Genomic DNA, 19,993 nt, shown 5'->3' with positions numbered 1-19,993 from the left:
TTAAGTTAGAAGCCTGATTGGCCTCGTTTTCCCTTCACTCCTTGACATTGGCTCTAAAATATTTAATTGCAGGGCATTTGATCATTTGAATCATAATATGTGTTTTCAAATATTATGAAAATAAAGTCCATGTACCAGCTGTTAAATATACAGAAATATACTTTGGAAAGAATTATCATATTAACATGAAATACTTAGTTGTTTAAAGTAAACAGGTTATTTGAAAGCAGGGGATCTAAAACTGGCAGTGAAGTACCTGATCTGCAAATCACATCATCATGTATTTGAATAGCATTTGCTTCAAATATTCTTAAAATGGAATCTTTAAACTGTGATTCTCCTTATTTTGATGAGAATGTGGTCTTCATTCAATTTCTGGAATGGTTTGAAATGTTTCTTTCAAAGGAGCTTTATTTGCAAAATTTCTCAAATTAATTTATTCATCTTAGTTTCAACAACACTTCTCCACAAACATCAGATTCTATTATTTTTACTTTCGAGAGGTACTGACTGAAACTTTCCAAACATTTTGCACATTAGTGTGCAAATATCGGGGATGAGAGGAAATAGGAATGGAACCTGACTCTTGTCACGTCAGAGGCACACTGCACAACCATATGAAGGTGGTTCCTGTTTTTCCCTGCCCAATTATATGGCCACTGAAGTCAATGGACATCATCAACTTTGAATAAAGGCTCATTAATAAGTTAATTACTATCTTAAATTAACTTCGTGTGGTGGTATCAAGCAACAATACATCTTTGGTTTATAACTTTCTAAATTATCTTTTGAATAAAATTTCAAATAGAAATTTGACATTATTTGTTTTTGTGACAGTTCTTTAATGGAACTTGGACATTGTACTGCAAATGATAACGATTTTGAGTCTATATCTAAATACCTTTGGATGGTTACCGCTTCGTCTCTTTATTGGGCTGGTCCTTTTAACAATTAGTTTAAATCTGTCCCAATCCTCCTAATGAAAACAGCTTGTTATTTGCATAATTGTGAATATGTCTTACAGGAATACAGTCTTAATGGCCCAGATATGTCAAAATGAACTATAGTACTTCTATTATTCCTGCCTATTGTGCATTTGCAGTTTTTAATAGAGTATTGAAATTTAAGATGATTATTATATTAGCCTTAATCTTCTGTACTCATCCTTGAAGTAACATTTGAGGACATTGCAGATGGGAAATTATAGATAAAGTCATTATAGAAATTTTCGAGTGTTAATTTCAGCCATTAAAAACTGTTGTACTTTGTTATTCATAAAACGTCTTGTGAGAATGTGAAGTTTATCACCCAACATCGATAAAAATCAGGTGACCTCTGGATTAATTTTCATTGGTAATGATCTCCATTTTGACATTGTATTTTGATTATTTGTAGATATCATCTTTCCAAATGTGTTTTTTTTCTTCAATTGAACACAAACTTGCACATTTTATAAGAAGTTCACAAGTTTATCCACTATAATTTTGAACAATCCCTTAACTATATGAGTTGTGTATGGTATTGAATTTTTCTTAACACATTTGTCTTGAGAGGTTGTGAGAAAATAGGTGACCTTAAGTGAAGCTGGATGAGTAATGCAATTAACTTTTTTGGGGAAGGTTTACAGAAGGGAAAAGTGATCAGGGCATTTTTTGTGATCTAGATCTGCTGGATGTGTGTGAGATTTCCAGTTGTGAGGGGATAAAGTTTGACTCTGGATTTGCCACAGATTAGTTAACCTACAAATGCTCAGGATTGGGCTCACATTAAAAATAGCTCCATTTAGGCAACCTCAGACAGCACAGTTTCCACAGAATTTCTTACCATGAGTTCCCCTAAGGAGAGGGAAAATTCATGAAGCAAATTTTTAAATTATTAACATGATTTTTTTGCAAAACTTCCCTGTTCCCTCCTTTTCTGTGTATTTTTCTTGCGTATTCCTTTTAAGCGATGAAATAACCACAAGTTTTTATTAATTTCATTATATCTTCTATTCACTTATAGTACAGTACTTAAATACATTATTTGGCTACTATTTTCAGAGTAAAAATACATAAATGGAAAAGAGAGCTGATTTAAGATTAGTGATTTTTTTCTGACTTAAACATAATATATAGGGTTAGCATGGAATATAAATTTTAATAACCAGTTACTATTTTGAAGGTTGATCATGGATGAATGCCAACCTTTATATTCTTTCAGATACAGCATAGTTCTGTGAATAAACCTAGCCACCTTGAAACAAAGAATTAATGTTGGATATCTCAATGTACAAAATGCCAAGCCATTTGTTTGCAACCTCACTATGCTGCTCATAGATACAAAAAATGTTATTGTGTATTTTTTAATAATAAGCTATATGGAAAAATTGACTAACAATGAAATGTGGTACCATTAACTCTTATTTTTTTCATGTTACTGTTGCTCACAATTCCAGCATTGCCCATTTTTAATGGTTCCTAAATCAAACTGGCAGTTAAAAGTCAACAATATTGGTAGGTCTGCTTTCATGCATAAGCTGGACTGGAGATGGAAGAATTATTCCTTAAAGGATACAAGTAAACTAGGTGGGTTCACATAACAACTGATAGCTTGAGGTTACTGTTCCTGATGCCATGGTGGAATCTGAACATTTCTCTGGATCATTGGTCCAGAAGTTTGCCTGCTTATCCAGAAATACAACCACTGGACTATCATAATGCAGATTAAAAATTACCCTACAAGAGTATTTTGTAAGCTGCAAATATACACGTAAATGTATACTGATTCAATTTTTTAAATGTTTGCTGCAAATTGGATGCACAAATTAATTTTCTCCTCTACATTTAATGAATTTTTCAAATATATTAGGCAGCAGTTTTTAATCCAGAAAAACACTTGAGGTGCTTATGCCATATTTATACCTGAACCTTTCTCATTTAATCCTGTCTATTCATTTAATTCATATTTTTGTGGTATGAAACATGTTTTTCCCACTTAATGTATTTTTAAAATGTAATCCTTTGCATTAGATATTTGAGATGTTTGATAATATTATCAGATACTACATAAGATCCACTGACCAAATAGAACTATGGAACTATCTTGTCTTTTATCCCCACGGCCTTGTTCAATGATGCCCAACTCACTTTGTTGTCATATCAATGGCTTATACTAACAGCTCATAACAAAACAGTACTTAAGTTTAACAAGAAACAGACATTTACAGTGTTGTGTTAAAGAACAAAGATTAAGCTTCTCTACTGAATACATCTAATTTAGACACAGCCATGGTTATGGATTTTAAGTTATTGTAGTACACAAGGATTATTCAATTAAAAATGAGATGTTAGCAATTTTATCTATAAAGAATTCTATTTTAACACTGAACTCTGTGAGCCCATCTCCCTGTAATTTGCTATTTTCTGAAGCACTTTATATTATCATAGGACCGGGCATAACATACACAAATTCAAAGGAAGTTGATGATTTCTTGAGAGTGTAAATAACAAGGTAACTATTTTCAGATTTTCGAAGTGCTTTTGATAACGTGCCACCAGGTTTTCCTATTTATGATTTAGCTGATGGAGAGAAAAAGTGTACTATGCCTCAGATTACTGGGAAAATGGGTCATGAGAGGGAGATAGAGAACAGGGATATGTGTAGTAAGGTGAGTGGCTAAGACATATCAACTGGGACAGAATGTGAGGAACTGTGAAGTTAGCCACTTTGTTTTGAAAAACAGAGAAGCATAACAGTTTTTAAATTGTGAAAGATTTTGGTACTCCAAGGGTACCTCTGTTACCTTGCATACTAAATGCAGAAATTAACATGCAGGTCCAAAAAAAATTGTGTTAGCCTTTATTACAAAGTGATTGGAGTACAGAAATAATGCAGCTTTACTGCACTTTGATAGAGGTTTATTGAAACCATACCCTGAGCAATGTGTAAAGGAAGATCATGGACTGTTTCCTGGAATGGAGAATTAATTATCCTATGAAATGTGAAGAAAACTATATTCCTAGAGATACTAAACATCGAATGTGATTTCATTATTCCAGTTAGTAATCACATGATTAGCTAGACCTACATTATTCTACAACAATTTTCAACCTTTGCTTAACAGTCTTTCTTATTTGATGTGCACATATTTCTTTACCGCCTAATATTCATCAGTTGAAGATAGAACTTTCAGGCATCTTGTGCCCAAATCTGTTGCTTTGCCTATTTGCTTCACTGTTTTGGTTTGGATGCCTACGTTAATGTATTTCTTTATAAAAGTATGAGTCAATTCTTACATCATATTTTTTAAGATTTACTGTCTTCAAACAGTTTGAAGTGGAATTCGTTAGTTCAGGAGTGAATTTTAGAAAATTGTAAAATGAAAAATAGACAATTTATGTTTTTAATATTCTCATATCCATAACAATTCTACAGAATATTTGAGGATATTTAGTATGGCAGAATATGGGACAATGAAAGGATAAAAGCTTTTCTTTCCTCTTATATTTATCACAGATCTGCGCGACAATTTAGATGTCATGGTGAATTAGTTCGTCTCCTTTGGAAAAGAATTACAAAAGTTAATCCTATAAACTGGCATTAAACGTACTTAGGATTTTATCCTTGAAGCCACTGTAGACAGTTACATTTAAAACTGCTAACATATATATATATTTAAAGTGATCATAAAAGTTTGCTTAATGAAACTTCCTTCAGAAGACATTCCAAATTTCTGTATCTCTGCTAAGAGATGTTACATTATCTGTATGGAAATAGTTCGCAGAAATATTTAAACATATCTTGTAGAAAATTTAACTACATTTGGACTCTGACCTAAATACAACCCTAATGTTGGCAGCAATACTTATAGCTATCATAATCTCGCATCTAATTCGCAAACCATACCATGGTTTAGATTTAACTGGATGTGAATATGTATATTTCTTTTACAAAATCACAAAAGATTATACTTTTGTCTCAAATTGACTGGCCAAACCTATTGAGGATCTGAAAATGGGAGTGTCTTGAATGTTTTAGCAGATGGCATTTTGAATTGGCTTTAGATGTGTCTTCTGAAATTGCAGCCAGTATCTTTGAGAGTTTCTGGCCCTTGATAACATTTCTGATTTAAGCAACATTGCAGTGCCATCCATACATTCACTTTTCTCTTTGATTTTGTTCTGTTTCTAAAGAATGATTGTTGAAATTACATTAATGGTCAATATTCTTAAACTGAAAGAGCATAGCAAGTATCTGGAATGAGCTGCCAGAAGAAGTGGTCAAAGTGGGTACAATTGCAATATTTTAGAGGCATTTGGATAGGGACTTGGAAGGGGAAGAGTACTTATGGACTGAACACAGGCAGCCTGGACTAGCAAGGAGGATGATGTAGTCAGCATGAGCCAGTTGGGCCAAAGGCCTGTGTCCATGCTGTATTACTTCATGATTCTAATAAGTTAATCTTTTTTCAAATATGCTTTTTAATGTTTAGCCCTATTTATAGCAGTTTATATTCTATATAATTTCACACAGCAAATGAGCAATATTAAAGATGTCTGGAATATTTAAAACATGCCTTTATCACATCCTTATTTCCAGATTCAGAGGCAATACACTGTTTGTAGTTTACATTCTATATGGTATAAAGCATTGAAAAAGATTCCTGCTGACTGCATTGTATAATCAATTGTCAAAAAAGAGTTTAACACAATTTGACAGGTCTGGTTTATCTTTCAATGCAAAATACAGAAGAATAAAATTGTTAACACAATGCTTTATATGTTATACAGTGAAGGGAATTAATTATCTGATCTTGTATTACACCTTTATTCAATTTTCATTTCCTTCTCATTCCAACTTGTTTCTATATCCATGCCTTCTCCCAAACATATTGTTTTGCCATCTCTTCAGCTGACTGTGGCAACAGTCGTATCCTCTTGCTTTTTCTCCTCTTCAGCTGTTGTGGCTACTTGATTAAACTTACCCAGCTCTTTAATGCTTTCCAGCATAGATTTAATTGTTTCCTTCAGGCCTTTCTCCATTAACCAGCCCTCACTTTCACAGTCAGGATCTTCAGGGTTTGCAATGCTGTCTAGGGCTGTGTGCAAATACTGCATCCCGACCATCCCTGTTACCTAAAGTAAAGAATATAGAATAGGTTTGCCTGTAAATAAACTCAAGCCCTTTACATTCAAAATGAAGATATTACTCAAGCATGTAAGTGTTTAACAATAGGAAATGAACTGCCATAGCAGACTCCAAATAGTGAACATTGCAAACTGAAACTGACCTTCTTAGCCGAAATCAAGAGTGTGATCTTACAGAGATATTCTGAGCTGGCTCTGAGATGGTAGCTACTGTGAGGATTTTTTTCCCCTCATTGTAAGATGGGGAAAATCTGGAACTTGAGGGCATAACTTTAACAATTAAATGATTGGCTATTGCAAGTGGAGATGAGACAGAATTTCTTGAGGATTGTGAACTTTTTGAATCCTCCTTTCTAGAAAGCTGTGGAGGCTGAGGTGTTGAATGGATAGACCAGGGCTGTTGAGGATGATGAGAACAAGCAAGGAAGTGGAGGTCAAGATGTGATCATGGAGGTGGAGAAAGTTGAATGACCTGGTGATCCTCTTGCCTCATCTTTGGTTGAACAATGGCAAATCAAAAGAATGTAGGAGCAGAAATAAGCCACCTGACTGCCCAAGCCCATCCCACTATTCAAGATGATCTGCCCCAACACTGCACTGCCAGTTCTCATAAACCTTCAGTTCTGTGAGCTTTCAAAAATATCCCTGTTTAAGTAGCTGCAGTAATCTAATCTCCACAACTCTCCAGGGTTCAAAACTCCACAGCTATACCACTCTTAAGAGAGATTATCTTCCTTGGGTAAGACCACCCTTGTGGATTGAATGGCTCTGTTAGGTCAAGAAGACTTGCTAGCTGGTGTGTTAGCAGAATACAACATCCCTATATCGAGTCAGCCAAGTCTCCAGTTATTCTGGACATTAATATGATTAATAGAACAGCTTGTTAGGTGAACACATACATGACGTTGGAAGGCTCACCTGGCTCTTTAAATCTTTACTCTAAATTTTCAGTTTGGGCTGGACAAATAACAGCAAACATACAAATTATGCTCATTCCAATCTCAGCAACAGATGTCCTGAGCACAAGTGAGTCTCTCTACTCTGGATGTGGAAATGTTTATCCTTGGTGTACAAAAGAAGATTGCCCTAATGATCTTCTCACTGACTGGGTTCAAGCCTTCCTGATGACTAATTCTAGCCGCCTTGATGCAGTATCCATCATCAGAAACCCCCGTCACCCAGGCCATGTTCTCTTAACGCTGCTGCCATCAGGAAGAAGGTACAGAAGCCTCAGGGCCCACACTGCCAGGTTCAGGAATATTTATTACTCTTTAACCGTCAGGCTTTTGAACCAGGGTGCATAACTTCACTTGCCCCAACAATGAACTGCTCCTAAGTTTCAAGGACACTTCATCTCATGTTCTTGATATTTATTGTTTATTTATTTATTCATTATTATTTTCTTATGCATTTGCAGTTTTTTGTCCTTTGCATATTGGTTGTTTGTACTATTGGGTGTGGCCTTTCATTATTTCTATTATGGTTTTTGGATTTGCTGAGTCTGCCTGCAAGAAAACAAATCTCAAAATTGTATATAGTTGTTTCTTCAGGGGGAAAAAAGAGGAAATTGTGATGGAGGCGAAATTTAATCAAAGGAATTAAAACTCTTAAGACACTGAGGTGGATTCTTCCTGTTGATCTGAGATAATAGGAGTGGAGATGTTTTAAGAAAATATTTTTAAAATGATGGTGGTGATCTGAAATTCACTGTGGTAATTCAATTCTTTGCCCATTCTAAAAGTATCTGGGTGTGAACTGAGAAATGTAACATAGATTCCATCTATATGCCTATATGAATTAGCAAGGTTGACAGGCAAAATGGTTGACTCCTTTGCCGTATTTAGGATTTTAAGATTAATGGTTTACTTTTTGTTGATATCTCAGCTGACCAAGAATTTTTTAATTAATTGACTGAATTTGAGACTTTAACTTGTACTGTTCACTAACTGTTATTTGTATTGATTGCAGTTTCAATCCAACATAGTGACATAGACCTGTTATGAGTTACCCACATCTCAGAATAACAAAATCTGCTAATGGATTGCAAAACAGACAGAAACTTTTAAATGCAGGCGTCCTTATTTTGGGACAATCACAATAGTGGACTATCCAAGTGTTACACTCAATGGCCACTTTATCAGGTACACCTGTTCGTTAATACAATTATATAATCAATATCCTGTGACAGCAACTCAATGCATAAAAGCATGCAGACATGGTCAAGAAGTTCAGTTGTTGTTCAGACCAAACATCAGAATGGGGAAGGAATGTGATCTAAGTGACTTTGACCGTGGAATGATTGTTGCTGCCAGACAGTTTGAGTATCTCAGAAACTGCTGACCACCTGGGATTTTCATGCACAGCAAGCAGTCTCTAGAGTTTTCAGAGAACAATACAAAAACCCACAACAAAAAAGCATCCAGCAAATGGCAATTCTGTGGGCAAAAATGCCTTGTTAATGAGAGAAGTCAGAGGAGAAAGGCCAAACTGGTTTAAATGACAGGAAGGCAACAATAACTCCAATACTCATGTATTGTAACAGTGGTATACAAAAGAGCATATTTGAATGCACAACATGTCAAACCTTGAAGTGCACATTGTATTAAAGGAACAGACAAGTAGGAAGAGGGGGCAGGGTGCCTCTGTTGGTTAAAAAAATGAAATCAAACCCTTAGAAAGTAGTAACTTACAATCAGAAAATATAGAATCCTTGTGGGTAGAGTTAAGAAACTGCAAGCATAAAAAGACACTGATGGAAGTTATATACAGGCCTCTGAACAGTAGCCAAGTTATGGGCTACAAATTACAACAGGATATAGAAAAGAAAGGTAAAAAGGGCAATGTTGTGATAATTATGGCGGAATTTTAACATGCAGGTAGATTGAGAAAATTAGGTTGTTGCTGGATCCTAAGAGAAGGAATTTGTAGAATACCTGAGATAAGGCTTTTTAGAGCAGCTTGTGGTTGAGCCCACTAGGAGAATGGCAAATCTGGGATGGGTGTTATGTAATGACCCATATTTGATTAGAGAGCGTAAGGTAAAGGAACCCTTAATGTGATAGAATCCACACTGCAGTTTGAGAAGTAGAAAGTAAAATAGGATGTATCAGTATTACAGTGCAGAAAATAGAATTGGAGGCATGAGAGAGGAGATGTCCAAAGTTGATTGGAAGGGGACACTAACAGGAATGGCTGGAGTTTCTGTGTGCCATTTGGAAGGTGCAGGAAAGGTATATCCCAAAGATGAAGAAGTATTCTAAAGGGAGGATGAGGCAACCATGACTGACAAGTTAAGTCAAAGACAGTATAAAAGCAACATAGAGGGCATATAATATAGTAAAACTAAGTGGGAAGGTAGAGGATTGGGAAGTTTTTAAAAAAAAACAACAAAAAATCTATAAGGAATGAAAAGATGAAATATGCAGGTAAGTTAGCCAATAATATAAATGAGGATACAAAAAATATTTTCAGATTAAGGGTAAAAGAGGTAAGAGTGGATATAGGACTACTGAAAAATAACTCTGGAAATGTAGTAATGGGGACAAAGGAATGGCAGCCAAATGTTGTAAGTATTTTGCATCAGTCTTCACTGTGAAAGACACTAGCAGTGTGCCAGAAATGCTTCAGTATCGGGGAAGAAGTGAGTTTCAGTGCTCTTACTAAGGATAAGGTGCTTTGGAAGATGAAAAGTCTTAAGTAGATAAGTCACCTGCACTAGATGGACTGCACCCTAGGATTCTGAAAGACCTAGCTGAAGAGAATGTGGAAGCATTAGTAATGATCTTTCAAGAATTTCTGGAATGATTCCTGAGGTCTGAAAAATTGCAAATGTCACTCAACTCTTGAAGAAGGGAAGGAGGCAGGAAAAAGGAAATTATAGGCTTGTTAGCCTGAACAGTGGTTGGAAAGATACTGACATCTATCATTAAGGATGAGGGTTTCAGGGTAGAGTACTTGAAGGCACATGACAAAATAGGCCAAAGTGATCAAACATTACTTGAGGGGAAATCTTGCCTGATAAATTTTATTGGAATTGTTTGAGGAAATGGACAAAGGAGAGTCAGTGGATGTTTATTTGAATTTTCAGAAGGCCTTTAACAATTAAGGTGCCGCAATGAGGCTGCTTAACAAGATAAGAACACATTGTATTACAGGAAAAATATTGGCATGGATAAAACATGGGCTGAAAGCAAAGATGGGAATAAAGGGAGCCTTTTCTGGTTGACTGCTGGTGATTAGTGGTGTTCCGCAGGGGTTGGTGTTGGGACCAATTCTTTTCATGCTATGTGTCAATTTTTGGATGAGGAATTGATGACTTTGTGGTCAAGTTTGTGGACAATACGAAGATAGGTGGAGAGGCAAGTAGGGCTGAGGAAGCAGGGTGTCTGCAGAAGGATTTGGATAGATTGGGAGAATGGGCAAAGAAGTGGCAGATTGAATATAGTGTAGGGAAGTGTATGGTCATGCACTTTGGGAGAAGGAATAAAGGCATGGACTATTTTCTAAATGGGGAAAAAATTCAAAAATCCAAGGTGCAAAGTGACTTGGGACGACTCATGCAGGATTCCCTGAAGGTTAATTTGCAGGTTGAGTTTGTGGTAAGGAAGGCAAATGTGATATTAGTAGTGTTCATTTTGGGAGGATTAGAATACAAATACAAAAGCAGAGACGTAATGCTGAGGCTATATAAGGCATTAGTCAAACTGCATGAGATATTGTGAGCCGTTTTGGACCCCTTATCTAAGAAAAGATGTGCTAGCATTGAAGAGGGTCCAGAGAAGATTCACAAAAAATTATCCCAGAAATGAAAGGGTTAACACGTGAGGAGCATTTGATGGCTCTGGGTCTATATCCACTGGAGTTTAAAAGAACGAAGGGGGAGCTGATTGAAACCTATTGAATACTGAAAGGCCTAGACAGAGTGAATACGGAGAAGATGTTTCCTATAGTGGGGGAATCTAGTAGCAGAGGGCACAGCCTTAGAATAGAATAGAAGGGCATCCATTGCCACAGATTCTGTGCAGGCCACATCATATTTAAAGCAGTGGTTGACAGGTTCTTGTTTAATCAAATTGTCAAAAGTTATGGGGAGAAAGGAGGAGAATGGGTTGAAAGGGATAATAAATCGGCCATGATGGAATGGTGCAGCAGACTAGATGGGTCAAAGGGCCTAATACTGCTCCTGACACTTATGGATGGGGTACAACAGCAGAAGACCATGAACATACACTCGGTGGCCACTTTATTAGGTACAGGTGGTACCCAATAATGTGGCCACTGAGTGGATATATCTACAGCATACAATTATATAAGTTATTTTGCTGGCCTATGCAAACACACTGGTATTGTTAGAAGTTTGGTAGCCTGTTTGCTCTCAACAAAGTCCCAGAAACAGCAATGATTTAATGGCCAGGTAATTAACTAGGCTGACAACCTGACCACAACCCACTGGTCACTGTTTAGTTCTGCCATGAGATGTGTTACCATCAAATGGTGACACCCGAGTGCAACCCCTCCCCTCCCCCCAACTTTCCCTGAGCAAAACAGGCTAATCCCATAGCTGATTCTATGTTGTTTAATCTTTTGTGATTGGGGAGGTCATGAAACTGCCTTATGGGTGATCTTTCACAGCCTAGGTGACAATTTGTGGCTCATTCCTTTATTGAAGAGAACTGGCCTCATCACTGCCATAATGGGCACCCAACCCATGATCTCAGACTGAGACAGAGGTCCTGACCCTAAACAGATCTTTGTTTAGCTAGAGACCTCTTGCCACTCAAGTGTCCAGTTGTGCAGAGGGGTTGTCAAGTGAGAGGGGCAGCATGGTGGAGCATGGATTTCATGGGTGAAGGTGGTTAGCTCTGTAACTAGTAAACCAGCTTTGTTCTGCCACCTTCCAAATGGAAACCAGGATAATTATGGTAGTTATTATGGCTATAAGAACCGGACAATACGTTGGGCAATCTAGCCAACTCTCCTTCAGTAGTTCAAGTTGACAGCCAGATTTTAACTAGGACCTGAGTGAAAATATTACCATGGCATTGGATTTGTGAATGGGGAAGGAGATTTAGTCAAAACCTACATCTAAATGTAGGCATTGCCAAATGTGCAATATTTTCTCAATTCTTCTGGATTTTACCAGTCTGTGTTTTATGCTCAATTTTGTGGACTGGCAATTAGAACATAGAAACTCTATAGCTCATTACAGGCCCTTCGGCCCACAATGTTGTGCTGACCATGTAACCTACTCTAGAAGCTGCCCAGAATTTCCCTATCACTTAGCCATATATTTTTTAAGCTCCATGTATCTAAGAGTCTCTTAAAAGACCCTATTGTATCTGTCTCTACCACCTTCACTTGCAGTATATTCCATGCACCCACCACTCTCTCTGACATTCTCCTTGTACCTACTTCCAATTACCTAAAACTATGCCACCTCATGTTAGCCATTTCAGCCCTTGGAAAAAACCCTCTGGCTAGCTACACAATCAATGCCTCTCATAATCTTGTACGCTTCTATCAGGTCACCTCTCATCCTCTGTTGATCCAAGGAGAGAAGGCGAAATTCACTCAACCTATTCTCATAAGGCATGTTCTCCAATCCAGACAACATCCTTGTAAATCTCCTCTGCACTCTCTCTATAGCATCCACATCCTTCCTGTAATGAGGTGACCAGAACCGAACACAGTACTCCATGTGGGGTCTGACCAATGTCTTGTATAGCTGTAACATTACCGCACGGCTCTTGAACTCTATCCCACAGTTAATGAAGCCAACACACCATACACCTTCTTAACAACACTCTGAACCTGTGTAACAGCTTTGAGCTATGGCTCGGACCCCAAAATCTTGCTGATCCTTCACACTGCCAAGAGTCTTACCATTAATATTATATTCTGTCTTCAAATTTGACCTCCTGAAATAAACCACTTCACACTTAACTAGGTTGATCGCCATCTGCCACTTCTCAGCCCAGTTCTGTACCCTATCGGTGTCTCACTGTACCTCTGACAGCCCTCCAGACTATCCATAACACCCCCAACTTTTGTATGATCAGCAAACTTACTAATCCACCCTTCTGCTTCCTCATCCAGGTCATTTATAAAAATCATAAAGAGGAAGGGTCCCAGAACAGATCCCTGCAGAACACCACTGGTCACTGTCCTCCATGTAGAATACAAACCGTCTACAACCACCCTTTGCCTTCCGTGGGCAAGCCAATTCTGTATCCACAAAGCAAGGTCTCATTGGATCCATGCCTCCTTACTTTCTGAATGTGCCTCACATGGGGAACCTTATCAAATGCCTTACTGAAATCCTTACATACTACATCCACTGCTCTACCTTCATCAATGTGTTTTGTTACATCTTCCTAGAATTCAATAAGGTTTGTAAGGCATGACCTGCCCTTGACAAAGCCATGCAGACTATCCCTAATCAGATTATGTCTCTGCAAATGCTCATAAATCCTGTCTCTCAGGATCTTCTCCAACAACTTGCCCTCCACTGAAGTAAGACCCACTGGTCTATAATTTCCTGGGTTATCTCTACTCCCTTTCTTGAACAAGGGAACAATGTTTGCAACCTTCCAATCCTTTGGTACTTCTCCCATCCCTATGATGATGCAAAGATCATCACCAAAGGCTCAGCAATCTCCTCCCTCGCTTCCCACAGTAGCCCAGCATCGATCTCATCCAGTTCCATAACTCACCCCATTATTTCTGACTCAAACCATTATGGCTCATGCAGATAAATAGACCAACAAACAATAAATATCTCACTGCATTTAGAGATTAAAAGATGGTTTGTCAGAATAAATTATTTAAATGAATGCTTTTTGTTTGAATCTTGACATATTTGCTTTTGGAATTCTTGTTTTTGACTAGCAATCATGCTGTCATCTAACTTGGTATTACCTACCTCTATTGTAATTTCATTTGAGGAAAAATTGGATTGTTGAGCAGTAGTGTGGAATGTGTGAAAGCAATCAAAACTTTAGTGTGAAAATGTCAAAGTCTGGAATCATGACAAGTTTGTTATGCTTTGTGTTGTCTTAAGCATGAAAATGCTACTTAAACCTGCACCAGCTGGAGATCATGAAGGATTATTAATGACCCGTCCACCTCAACGATCACCTTCCCTATGGGTTACCTGGACTTAACTCTATGTGTAAATACATGCATTTATAAGAGTTTGTCTAGGTATTTGCACAATTAGTTCATGAACATGTTTAACAAGCGACCTTTCTTTAGTACCAATTAAACATCTCTCTTCTTTCCGTCTGTCCTGCCTCTAGTTTATGGAGAGATGATGGGGATCAAAATTTTTATACGTGGATTTAGATGCTGGTTATTCAGATAGTACACTGAGTATAATGTGTACAAATTTAGCTATCCAAAAACACACAAGCCAAAGGAGTACTTTTGAAATGTAGTTTTTGTGGTAATGTACGGAAACATGACAACTCATATCCATACCACGAAACATGACAAACAGCAGTAACATAAAAAACTGGATACTATGTTATCTTTGATGTTTGCTGAGGCTTAAATATTGGATTATGTTTTGAATCTTGGCAAAGCAGTGGAAACTTTTATAAACCCTTGAGAAAGCAGACAATTGTTAAAACAATCTTATCTGAACCATAGAAACATAGAAAACCTACAGCACAATACAGGCTACTCAGCCTGCAAAGCTGTGCCGAATACATCCTTACCTTAGAACTACCTAGGCTTACCCATAGCCCTCTATTTTTCTAAGCTCCATGTATCCATCCAGGAGTCTCTAAAAAGACCCTATCGTTTCCGCCTCCACCTCGGCTGGCAGCCCATTCCACGCACTCACCACTCTCTGCGTAAAAAAACACCTACCCCTGACATCTCCTCTGTACCTACAAAGCTTTCTTAATGCTGCATTGATGTATTGCTAGATTATATGCTTTAATATAGAAATCTAATCTTACTCTGAGGTAACACTTAAACAGAAATGCACTGCGAACATTTTACCACAGCCTGAATCTTTAAAGCAACTGTAAATTGAGTGATCCCTCCTAAGCCCACAGATGTATGCCAAAAAATGGTGGATCACTATTTATTTTAGTGCTGCCTCATGCCACTTGCTCATATTAGGTATAGTAGAATAATCTCCCTGTTTTACAATACCTCTGTCAACTTGTCAACTTGTGTGTTCTTAAATAGTAGGGGATATGTTCATAACATTTTTGATTAAATTAAGTCATTGTTTTAGATTTTACCTCGATAAGAGGTCACTAAAATAGAGAATGCTTGGGGACTTTGGGAAGATCTGAAATTCTACAGCACATGTAATTGAATTTCATAGTTAAGGAGACCGATGAGCATAACCTTCACAACTCTTTCCACCACACAACACCACTGCATTAGTACACAGGTTTAACTTCTAACATGTTTGCCCCTCCAGTGGAAATACACTTTGGTGTGAAACAAAAGCTGAAATAAACTGTGAAGAAATTTTACGTAAAAGACGAGTTTGTGTTTTTCTGCAAATGTGTGAATCTGAACTTGTGAAAAGATGTTGCATGGCCCTCGGTCTGCATTACACAAAAACCAGTCTTATTTGTGGATATCTAGTACAGTATAGGTCTAGGGATGTGATATTTACAAATACATTATGGATAAGAACTTATTGCAAAAAGAAATTCCCATTGTTTCCAGTTTTCTGCTGATTTCCTTAATCTGGTACCTGGGTCTTATCACTACAGATAGTTTCATGTTTACTAAAACACTCATTGTTATGGACAATTTAGCAAGTGCTCCAACCCATCATTAAAAGAGATGATCAATGATTTCATTATAGATAGATGTCTATAAGACTTTAACTGGTGAAGTTGCAGATTTATCAAATTAATACTTGGGATGCATTTTTGCCATAGAATCTAAAGCTACATGAGACCCAAGTGATCTCTCTTCAAATCTGCAGCACTCTGTTATCCTTTGGTTATTATTAAAGGGGTTCTGTCTCTCCTATCCATTTAAATTAACTTGAAAATCTTCATAAAAATTGAAAATGCTGGAAATACTCAGCAAGCTAGAAAACATTGGTGGAGAGAAAATCCGACTTAAGTGTTTTGGATTAATGACGATGTGTAAATTCATTTACCGTTTGTATTACTTTATGGTTTAAAATTGATCAGGCTTTAAGATGGAATATTTCTTCAGGAAAGCAAATTTCTTCCTCCGGTGTGAGAGTAGAAATATACTATATGTTGCAAAACCACTACCTGGTCTAAAGTAAAACTCAATTTACTATTGAGAGGAAATATAAAACTCAGTAATTCTTTCTCTCTCCCCTCCTCACCCCAAGTTGTCCGACTCGACCTTTCAGAAAATTTGTTTTCCCTGTCCGTTTTAGTCACCTTGCCGAGAAAGTTACTACTAAACTTAACGAAGGCAAGGTTAAGGTTGTCGCTTTATGTGAAGAGTGAAAATGTAAAGCGTAAAACATTTTCATTCACGACCAATCTCTAGGGTATACGCAAGATCCGACCAGCAAGAAGATTGTAGCGCTGAAATAAATATTTAACTATCATGCGGTCAGTGTCCTTGTGTATTATATCTCGCACAGACTCAAAGCCAATTGATTTCCTGAAGATATCAATCAAAAGAACGCAATAAGTACACTCTAAATTCTAACATGTTTGCCCCTCTTGGTGGAAACTCACTTTGGTGTAAAACTTCCTTTGATAAAGAATTTTCTTTCTTGTGAGATTTACAATAAGTAAACTCCTATAGACCTCTTACCTCCAGTACCCAACCAAATAAGACGAGAGTTCCAATTGAGTGCATCATATTGGCGTAGTAATTGAGCAGTGCTTGCTTGCATCCTCGTGTCCACAGGTTCAGCTCTTCTGACTGGAACTCGTAGCTGTAATGGGCTGAATTATTGGTGATCTGCTGCTGGATACAGGGTCGAGGAGAAGCCGGATTGCAGCAACTGAACGGGACCCCGTCCACCAGATACTTCCCCTCAACGTTGCTCTTTACACGGCTGCAGGAAGAGAAGGCAAGTAATTGAGGGTTTGGGGGCTGAAAGCTCAAACTGCGCGGAGAGACATTCCTCATAGAGAGAGTGATGAACCACGGGCCAGAGTTTGGAGTAAGATCTAACATAGCTACTGTACAAGGTTTAAATGTGCTCGTCCCAATTTCCTATGCATCTGCTGCTTTTACTTACTCTTTCACCTCCTTGGAGCTGAAGTCCAGGTATCTGTTGCTGATCCACTGGATTTCAAACCAGTCACGGAAGCCGTTGTTCCCGCAGCAGCGGAAATCTATCTGCAGCTGGTCAATGGTTTTCTTCATGAAGCACCTGCCCGGGGTGTCGGTATCCCTGTAGAATTTCATGCCGTTTTTCAGCCCTTTGGCTAGAGTGTCTTCCAGGTAAATCCTCATCATGAAGCACAACAACACAGCGATGAAGGTCAAGAAAGCGAAAAACAAAAAGAACGCCAGGTAGAACTTGAGCACCGATTTCCATCGGGCATACTTAGCCGGATCGAGTGAGTCGTAGCAAAACTTGCCACCAAAGCAGTTGATGGCGCAGGCCGTAAGACCCACCAGTATCAGGGAGTTGGGCACCAAGTGGCTCTCTTCGTTGTCCATTAGCTCGCTCCGTTTCCTGAGCTCGATCTTGAGGAACAAGCCCATTCCAAAGATGACGATTCCCACTATGACACAGAACCAGTTCAGCAGCCACAGACCCTGGGCCAATTTCACCCTTTTCTGCACGTTGAACTTGATTTTCAGAATGGCCATTTTTCTTTTCCGCTGAGTTCCAACGTTAAGGTTGAGCTCTCAACGAATTAGAAAGATTTGCGCACGGGTACAGAAAGAGCGGGAAACAGTGCGACTGAAATTAACTCTACTGTAGGTCCCTCCATGCTGACCAGCCGAAAAGCAAAGGTGCAGCTGATTCCAGGACACACTGAAGACGAAGCGTTTTCCAGTTTACGAAGCCAGATTTTTGTTTTGAAAAAGTAATTGTCCGCGACTGCAGCTAATGTTGCCAGAGCTTCCCCCAGCAAGGGAGTTGGTTCTTCCAGAATCTATCTGAGAAAATCTGAAGCTACAAGACGTCACCTTAATGCCAGTAATAGGTTTTACCACTAATCATTTAGAGAAAGCCTGACCCAGATGAGCTATGAGAGTAATCCGTCCTTTTACCGAGTAATTACTTTACCCTCAAGTTGTCAGTGATTGCACCTTACCTCGGAAAGTTTCCTTGCATTTAAAAAGTCGAGTAAGGATATTCAGTAAAACTTCACTCAAGGAGGCATCCGCTGTATTTGATTTGTTTGCCGTTATCACTTTGCTAAATCTGCATCTAATCACTGCTGCGCTGTGCCGTGTTTTCTGTAGCCTGTTTACTGGTAAAATGGAATGAACACAAAAGCAGGTTCGACTTAATAAACTCTGTAAGCTTCAATGTAGGTTACAGCCTGGAACGAGCACTGGAATAAAACGAGCAGCGTAGGAACTGCAATATACTGCAAACCCGAGCCACGTGAAGAGTAGGACAATGCCAAAGGTTTGGCCACGGAGGAGGGCATTTTAAATGAAGAAGTTCTGGTGTTTGGGACCTTGGCAACTAGTAATGATGTCAATAGTGCGATTACAAATTTTGCTGCTGCTCAAAATTACTGATGCTGAAGGCTTTAGGGCTAGAAAATATGCCACGGAAAGGGAAGGGCAGGAGGATTAAGGCACACATATTAAAGAAATTGCTAAGTAGGACATCAACATAGCAAAACAACCATATGGAAATGGGTAGTGAACTGGGACAAGAGCATCGGATTTTGGGCTGATCTTGAATGGAAACAGTCATCAGAAACAGAGAAAACTTACAGCACAATACAGGCCCTTTGGCCCATAAAGTTATGCCAAACATGTCCCTACCTTAGAAATTACTAGGCTTACCCATAGCCCTCTATTTTTCTAAGCTCCATGTACCTATCCAAAAGTATCTTAAAAGACCCTGTCGCATCCACCTCCACCACCGTTTCCAGCAGCCTATTCCACACACTCACCACTCTCTGAGTAAAAAACTTACCCCTGACATCTCCTCTGTACCTACTCCCCAGCACCTTAAACCTGTGTCCTCTTGCAGCAACCATTTCAGCTCTTGGGAAAAAGCCTCTGACTATCCACACGATCAATGCCTCTCATCATCTTATACACCTCTGTCAGGTCACTTCTTATCCTCTGTCGCTCCAAGAGAAAAGGCCGAGTTCACTCAACCTATTCTCATAAGGCATGCTCCCCAATCCAGGCAACATCCTTGTAAATCTCCTCTGCACCCTTTCTATGGCTTCCACATCCTTCCTATAGTGAGGCGACCAGAACTGAGCACAATACTCCAAGTGGGGTCTAACCAGGGTGCTCTATAGCTGCAAAATCACCTCTCGGCTCCTAAATTCAATTCCATGACTGATGAAGGTCAATACACCATACGCCTTCTTAACCACAGAGTGAACCTGCACAACAGCTTTGAGCGTCCTATGGACTTGGACCCCAAGATCCCTCTGATCCTCCACACTGCCAAGCGTCTTACCATTAATACTATATTCTGCCATCATATTTGACCTATCAAAATGAACCACTTTACACTTAACTGAGTTGAACTCAGTCTGCCACTTCTCAGCCCAGTTTTACATCCTATCAATGTCCTGCTGTAACCTCTGACTGCCCTCCACACTATCCACACCACCTTCAACCTTTGTGTTAGAATAATCATATCTAGGGGTGAAAGTGAGCACAGATTAGGATTTCAGAACTAGAAGGGATGATCTGGAATAGACAATGTGTCACAGGGGTGGAGGTAAGCAGTT

General features: G+C 38.5%; 1 protein-coding gene across 1 annotated transcript; it reads right to left on the bottom strand.

Moving 5' to 3' along the window:
• Positions 1 to 5,543: 5,543 nt before the first annotated feature.
• prph2a (peripherin 2a (retinal degeneration, slow)) lies at positions 5,544 to 18,575 on the bottom strand. Its single transcript, XM_073050737.1, has 3 exons — positions 17,341 to 18,575; positions 16,908 to 17,154; positions 5,544 to 6,116 (listed from the first exon to the last, which is right to left on the bottom strand). The coding sequence occupies exons 1-3, from the start codon at positions 17,919 to 17,921 to the stop codon at positions 5,889 to 5,891; spliced, it is 1,056 nt and encodes a 351-aa protein (XP_072906838.1). The 5' UTR covers positions 17,922 to 18,575; the 3' UTR covers positions 5,544 to 5,888.
• Positions 18,576 to 19,993: the final 1,418 nt, after the last annotated feature.

The sequence above is a fragment of the Hemitrygon akajei genome, chromosome 7 (genome assembly GCF_048418815.1).
Source record: "Hemitrygon akajei chromosome 7, sHemAka1.3, whole genome shotgun sequence".
NCBI lineage: Eukaryota > Metazoa > Chordata > Chondrichthyes > Myliobatiformes > Dasyatidae > Hemitrygon > Hemitrygon akajei.
Note: the sequence above shows the minus strand (reverse complement) of the source record. Positions and strands in the feature narration are given on the sequence as shown.